This window comes from Camelina sativa, chromosome 3 (assembly GCF_000633955.1).
Source record: "Camelina sativa cultivar DH55 chromosome 3, Cs, whole genome shotgun sequence".
NCBI classification, from domain to species: domain Eukaryota; kingdom Viridiplantae; phylum Streptophyta; class Magnoliopsida; order Brassicales; family Brassicaceae; genus Camelina; species Camelina sativa.
Window position 1 is genome coordinate 8150044 of NC_025687.1, and position 7070 is coordinate 8157113.

At 37.9% G+C, this 7070-nt stretch overlaps 2 protein-coding genes across 3 annotated transcripts in view; both read right to left on the reverse strand.

The window, feature by feature from the left end:
* LOC104775916 lies at nucleotides 1797-3453 on the reverse strand. Its single transcript, XM_010499881.2, has 4 exons — nucleotides 3199-3453; nucleotides 2669-2851; nucleotides 2515-2574; nucleotides 1797-2282 (listed from the first exon to the last, which is right to left on the reverse strand). Exons 1-4 carry the CDS (start codon nucleotides 3340-3342, stop codon nucleotides 1989-1991), a joined length of 681 nt encoding a protein of 226 aa, XP_010498183.1. The 5' UTR covers nucleotides 3343-3453; the 3' UTR covers nucleotides 1797-1988.
* LOC104775917 (eukaryotic peptide chain release factor GTP-binding subunit ERF3A) overlaps nucleotides 3759-7070 on the reverse strand; it is a gene marked incomplete in the record, with an annotated part of 11874 nt that continues 8562 nt past the window's right edge. Inside the window, 15 exon segments of one of the 2 annotated variants that reach the window (XM_019243521.1) lie at nucleotides 3759-4102; nucleotides 4200-4280; nucleotides 4381-4453; nucleotides 4648-4812; nucleotides 4891-4955; nucleotides 5054-5189; nucleotides 5272-5377; nucleotides 5654-5804; nucleotides 5888-5952; nucleotides 6048-6202; nucleotides 6296-6358; nucleotides 6478-6549; nucleotides 6665-6710; nucleotides 6799-6910; nucleotides 6988-7070. In XM_019243521.1, coding sequence (XP_019099066.1) covers nucleotides 4222-4280; nucleotides 4381-4453; nucleotides 4648-4812; nucleotides 4891-4955; nucleotides 5054-5189; nucleotides 5272-5377; nucleotides 5654-5804; nucleotides 5888-5952; nucleotides 6048-6202; nucleotides 6296-6358; nucleotides 6478-6549; nucleotides 6665-6710; nucleotides 6799-6910; nucleotides 6988-7070 — 1351 coding nt within the window. 2 annotated transcript variants of the gene reach the window in all.

Sequence of the window (7070 nt, forward strand, 5' to 3'; positions counted from 1 at the left end):
AACAAAGAGACACTAAATTCACAACAACTCAGTTACAAGAAATAAACCTAATCAAACATCCGACACCACAAAACAATTCAGAGAAACTCATTACACAATCAAACAACAATTAACAAGCCACTTCAATCAAATAAAATCAGTGAATAAACACTTACACTACTACACAAACCACAACACCACTCAAATCAGGAAACCAACCTTGTGACTTACCTTTTACTTTCGAGCAAATGCAGGTTTCTTGATGGTTATCCGATTTAATTTGCGCTGGTTAACCTCACCTACAAGCCTCCGAAACAAAGAAAATTCAATTTTAATTCATGAGTGTTATGGTTGATTTCAAATTCAAAATACAACTCTCGGAATTCAGTCATAGATAAGCTCACTAAAATCCTATATTAATTAATCAAAACCGTTAATTGACAGATGAGACAAACCCTATACCATGTTACTAAACCGAAACCTAATTCACAGATTTCAGTTTTACCCTAAATCGATGAAACATCCAAGAAACAAAGACTGAAAGAGGAAACGACAGAACTACCTTGTCTATATCGCCGGAGATGAGATTTGCCAGACAAAGGAGAAGAGGAGACAAAGGCTCAGCAAGAAGATTTCGACTTCACCTTCAAATCGCTGGACATATCAATCGACAAAATAAGGGAATTGAAACGGATTTGTTGGAGAAGCTATGCAAAGATTGATTTCTAGATGGAAGAGCTCTCGATTTTGGTGTTTCAATTGCCGGAAAACTAACCTTCGGCGGCGAATATGGTGACAACGAAGCTTTCGCCATTTTGGAGAGAAAGAGAAACCCTAGAATCAATTTCGAAGAGGATGGGAGAAATGAAATTTTTTCTTTCTTTCCAAAACATCTCGACCAATCACGTAAGACCACACAAATGAGAATTGGGCTTAGATCAGTTCTCATTCAAGACCAGAAAATTTGATCTAAGCCCACTATTCACTTTTTATTAATTATTTTGGGCTTAGAACACATAGTGTGTTTTGCCGATAATGATGGCCTTATTTCCTTATCATAGGTTTGTTACATAGTTTGTCTTATATAGGCATTACATTGTTAGGGTTTTACCCTTGACAACTCACTACTCATATCACACATCATATATGTCCAAACATTCAAACCTATTGTTGAGTGGTATACGATCCGTGCAGTCCTTCATTGCTTTCACTTTATTGTCTCTGATTTCGTCTCTTTGTGCAGGTGTAGTTAGCCGTTGAGAGGAGGAAGACTTCTTCTGCGTATTGGGCCTGACTATACTGCTGGACATATTGGGCATGTCTGCATTGTTGAACTTGGGCTTTTGCAATGCTGGACTATTGCTGGACCGAGGTAATGTACAGCTCATTGTCTCAATCACTTCAGTCGTTGGTATCTCTTCGACTCCTTCATTCTCTGTTTTACTTATGTGAATCTGAAATTGGATTTGAGACAATTGTGTTGTGTTCTTGCCGGAGGAGATTAGAGCTGAGATCGGAGCAGTTGTTGATACTACTCTGCTAATAAAATCGACAATGAGAAGGAGATGGAGGAAATTAGGGTTTCGACGTTAAGGAGCTCCGTCTCTGGGGGACAAAATAGTCGTTGGCGCGTTTGCTGATGCAATTGAATCGAGGGAAACAAACAACAAAATAAAAAAGAAGAAAAAAATGAAAAGGAAAAAAAAACAAACAAAAAGGAAACAAAACTCTCTATAGCTGGATAAAGTAGTTTAAGTGCGCTTTTTAATTTTTTTAATCTATTAGTTTGAAAAGGTAAAGCACTTACACGACATCGTTTTTGAACATACAATGTCTTACAAACCCGGTCCGAGCCAAATCAGAAACCGATTCGGTTTTTTACATTGTCTACTAAAGCATCCGGTTTTTGAACATTGCAAATGATTCCGTAATCTATAATATATCATTTACAGTAGAAGAAGCTCTTGAGAGTTGAGAAGAAGAAGAAGAAGAAGAAGAGTGAGTAGTCTCTATGAGGAAGCAATGCGGCGACAACGACACCAGAAAGCTGTACCGCCACTTCTTCCTCGAGCTACGGCTATTTCTTCATCGATGTAAAACCAAATGAAGAAAGGGTCTTTATTGCTCGGCTCTTCCTCGGCGTCTTTCTTCCCCAAACTGAACTCCAGAGGATCTAAAGGTCCAATCTTTATGCGGATCTGTTCGAATATGAAAGCTAGGATCCGGTTCTTCCATGAAAACCTTCCTTCGAATGTCAATGCTCCTAATGGACCAAGATACACCCCATTCTCTATTCTTTTTCCCTGTTTCAAGAACAAAATGTTTTGTTACTTCCACAATGTCGGCTTTCAGGACTTACAAGTGCCTCAAAACAAAACTTTAACAATCTAAGCTGTAGCCTTGGAAAAGCTCGTGAAAGATATGCCAAATCGAAAACGATAATGACAAGCATACATGATTATATTAACAATGTATGTGAGTGGATATATAAGTGGATCAATCAATCTCTAATCCAATTCTGTGCTAGAGACTTACCGCAGCATCAAATCTCTGAACAGCGGTTAGAGGGAAGTAACGACCTTTCTTCAGTTTCTTCTGTATATATATTAAAATCCCAAGTGAGTGGATTTGCATTGAACAAGACTACAACTTTTAAACAACATGAAGACCAATATGATTTCCAATAGACCTCAGCGGTGAAGATCAGCATCCATGTTCTTCCAGGGGACTCGCTTCCACCAAGTGTTTCGAGGAATGCTGATGGATCAAGTTTAGCCTTTTCAATGGCAGAAAAAGCAGCTAAAATCTCATCTGCTGCAACTTTCCGAGTTTTTGCAGCGGTTTTTAACACACTCACGCTCTCCAGTACTTCCTGCATTTCACAAATAAACTCAGAATCTAGAAAAGAGCCCATAAGAGAGTCTTGCATTTGAAAAAAATAACTCCTACTATTCATGTAACTTCCATTCAATTCAACCAAAATGGCACAACTCGTATGAAATTCTATCTCCTATAAATAAACTCATAACACTTATCCAAGAGTCCCATGTTATGAATTTTGACCAGAAACTAAAGTCTATAAGCTTACTACTCCTCAGCTCAGCTGGTAGTGAAAAACAACAGGAAATTCTCAGTAGGAGACTCAGTTCTTTACGAAACCACTCTTCATCGGTCTACAATATGTTACAAAACAAATCGAAATGAAGAAAGTGTGTGTACTTTGCTAGGGATTTGATCTTTTGCCGGCGGAGCAATCTCGTTCCTACCATCGATCCTGGCTTTCACGAAATGTAATCTCTCGCCACGACTAAAGAAGAGAGAAGAAGATGGGGACGAAACCCATGAAGCTAATGAAACCAACATCGATTCTTCTCTAAAAGGCTCCTCACTTCTTCATTTCCTTCATCATTCTTTTTTCTCTTTTTCTTCCACAACTCTTTTCAGAGAAAAGAACAAGAAAAGAAGAAAAAAACGTCGTTCGATTGTAATCCACACAAGTTTTATTTGGCTGGGAGGGGCTTTCAATTAAATTTATTCGTGTCGACCGCTCTCAATATTACCGGACCGAATCCTTATGCAATTCAATTTTGAGCAAGTTCTAATAAGCATCAATGTAACTGATTCAATTCAATTAGGCTTCCTAACGAAAACCTTTGGACGTGATTAACAGATTCAATCCAATTCGGTTTATACCAATGAACTTTAGATGCACACAGAAGTTATTATGGATTTGACCAGACCAATAGAGAAGGCTAGAAAACCGAACTTACTAACAAGTATTACGGAATAAATAGTGTTTCCTCAACTATGAAATAATCTCCAAGACTCGTCGGCCAAAAGGGGTGTAGGTAGTCATAGTAACTGTAAATTTGTAACTTGAAACAAAAAAAACAAGAAAACTCTCACTCATGTTCATCATAATTCTCTCTAGCTTTAAAATATCTAGAAAAACCAGTCTCAGGTTACACCTCTCCACAGCTTGTGAATCTTAAACCTCATCAACTGTGCACTGTAAAAAAAGGAATAGGATTTGGGTTTTAGGGAAAACAGATTTCTTAGTCCGAATCATTCATGAAGCATTCTCCTAATCTCCCTCTTGGTGCAACCCGAAAGCCGTCTCCTGCTTTTCAAGGAAACAAAACCCGAGTTTAGCTTAGCCACTTTCTAAAGATTGTTCTCCCATTTGCTCTCCAAATAATTGAAATCCTAAGACTCCTCACCTTTTCTCTCACAAAATTTGGATCAAGCGCTTGAGGCAGCACTTGAGAGCTCAATCACCTTTCCAACAGCAATTGTTTTTCCTGTACGTCATCCCAGATAATTTTGTAATCCATGCACATAAACTAGGATGAATGAATAAATCTATTTTTCGTTGCACTTGATAGTCTATAAATTCTTTACCTTCAGTTCGTAGAGTGAATCTTCCAAGTTGAGGGAAATCCGCAAATTTTTCAATACAGATGGAGTTTGTAACCTGCACAGATACACATACAAGTATGCAAATTTAGAAAGACTTAACATCAACTTGGAAAGTTAATACATTGGAATATCGACCATAACACACAATTAAAACAAAATAACATTTCAGCTTTTGTTTTAGTTGGGATTAAAACCTAAGGCTAAGAATAAATGTATGTGAGAGAGAGATAAATATAGAAGAAACCAGACCTGGATTCTACAAACGACAGCAGCACCATTCTTCACAAACAAAACTTTCTTTTTCATGGGTTTCCTTGTCTTGAGATCAATTTGGCTTTTCAATTCGATTATCTCACACTCCTCAACCACCGCATGGATGTGGAGAATTGCCTTGTAACCAGCTGTAAAAATAGCCTACAGGAGTAGCAAAATAATGAAGCCTATTTAAAACTGTATATACCCATTAAAAACATTCAAGAATGAGTTCCTTACGTTGTCAAGCAGCTCAAGGATCTGTAGTTGGGCAACAAACTCAGTAACAACAGGGACAGGTTTCACTGCAACAGACATCAAAAATAAACTCCAGATTGGTAAAGCATACGAAAAGAAGACAATTCACGTGTAGCTAAGGCCATCTGTAAAGCATCACACTTACCAGTGCTGGATAAGACAAAACCTGAGAGGATGTCCTCATCTTCTATACCAGTAATACGAACTCTCAAATTCTCACCAGGTCCTGCACGTTTAACTTTATCTTCATCGCAATATATAGCAACAACTTTTACATGTTCCTGCATTAATTCATGAACGTCATATGGAAAACAATAAGCTGGCAAAGAAGTATGAAATGGGGAAAAAGACAACTGAAAGTACCTTGTTTGGCATAACAACCAAGGAATCACCCTCCTTAATGCTGCCAGATTCTACTTTTCCCATAACAACAGTTCCCATGTCCTTGAATTTATCAATAATAGGCATCCTACAATCCATAAAACCGATTAGGATTAACAGAGTCTACAACATAAGAAAACAAGTATACAAACTGTAAATTCTCTTTTAATTAAGAGAGTGAGGAAAAAACTACAAAAGACATGTCCTCCTAAGTGGGATAAAGACATTTTCAAAGTTAGAACAGTTGCATGTGCAGAAACACGAGTCACGGATTTCCTAAATGCATCAACCAATAATCAATAACAAACAACAAAGATATTGAAAAGAGAGAGAAACAAAAAAAAGGAAGGCAGTGGCAGTTCACCTGAATGGACCATTAGGATCCCGTGGTGGAATTTCAATAGAGTCAAGGACTTCAAAAAAGCAGGGGCCACTCCACCAAGGACAAACGGTTTGACCCATCCTCGTGTCCATATTTATTCCCATCAGACCAGATATAGGTAGGAAGACAACATCTTAACACCAAAAGAGTAAGAGAACAAATTAAACATGCCCTTAGACTATAGTTAACCTTTAAGGTTTACAATTCACTGCATACCTTTCTTTGTGTTGTAGCCAGAGGCTTTTAGGAACGGTACCATTTTTTGTTCTATTTCATCATACCTGCGTAGAATTTACATAAGTGCAAAGGTGTATGGAAGAAGATACGAAATCATCAATGACAAGGATTCAAAAGGTTAATGTAAATCTGTAATTACCTTTCTTTCGACCAGCCTACAGTTGGATCATCCATCTTGTTTACAACAACAATCAGCTTCGACACACCCAATGTTTTGGCAAGTTGAACGTGTTCACGTGTCTGTCCACCCCTCTCATATCCCGTTTCAAATTCACCTTTTCGAGCTGAAATCACCTATAACAGAGAGATAAGGGTATTGAAGTCGATAGGCCTCCTACCAGAGAAGAGAAATCAATCAGAACACAAATTATATATTCTCAGACTAACCAGCACACCAATGTCTGCTTGAGATGCTCCACTAATCATATTAGGTACGTAACTCTTGTGTCCCTATGAGTAACAAAAAGTGCACGGGGATTAGAACAGAAAACTCATCCAACATGTATGCGGCAATCCAGATTCCTCAAAAACAAAAATAAATGGAAGACAGTTTTATATTGATCCCTTACCGGAGCATCCAAAATGGTAAATCTAGTGCTCTGAGTTTCAAAGTGTGCCCTTCCAACTTCAACTGTTTTACCCTGTCAAGTGAAGTATATTAGCCATAGCTAACATGAAATCAATAACCTTGATGGGATTTTCATGCACAAGTGAACTCAGACGAATTGTTAGCAAAAAAATAAACACATGAAGTACCTTGAGCCGCTCCTCTTCATTTGTATCCATTATATATGCCATATACCTAGAATACAGGGCAATACCAAGTTTGCAAATTAGTTAAAAAACAAGGCATTCCTTATCAGTTTTAACCAATCAGGAGAAGAACTCACCAGCTTTCTCTACTTTTGTCTTTTGCTTCCTTCTCATACTTTTGGATTTGTCGATCATCCACCTGGCCGCTAAGGAAAAGAATCTGTCCTCCAATTGTAGATTTACCAGCATCTATAATAAAAAATGGTAGTGTAAAGATTAAAGAAAAAAGTCAGACATTATAAAAAACAACAAGTAGATAGCCTTACCAACATGCCCAATGAACACCACGTTCAAGTGTCTCTTTTTATTTGCTTCTGCTTCCTCTTCAGCTTCCTCTTTGGCAGCCTTC

Coding starts and splice junctions, on each gene's coding strand:
- LOC104775916 (XM_010499881.2), bottom strand. CDS start 3,342: ATGTTGGTTTCATTAGCTTCATGGGTTTCGTCCCCATCTTCTTCTCTC. Junction 2,852..3,198: donor AAGATCAAATCCCTAGCAAA/GTACACACACTT, acceptor TGTGAAATGCAG/GAAGTACTGGAGAGCGTGAG. Junction 2,575..2,668: donor TGCTGATCTTCACCGCTGAG/GTCTATTGGAAA, acceptor ATATATATACAG/AAGAAACTGAAGAAAGGTCG.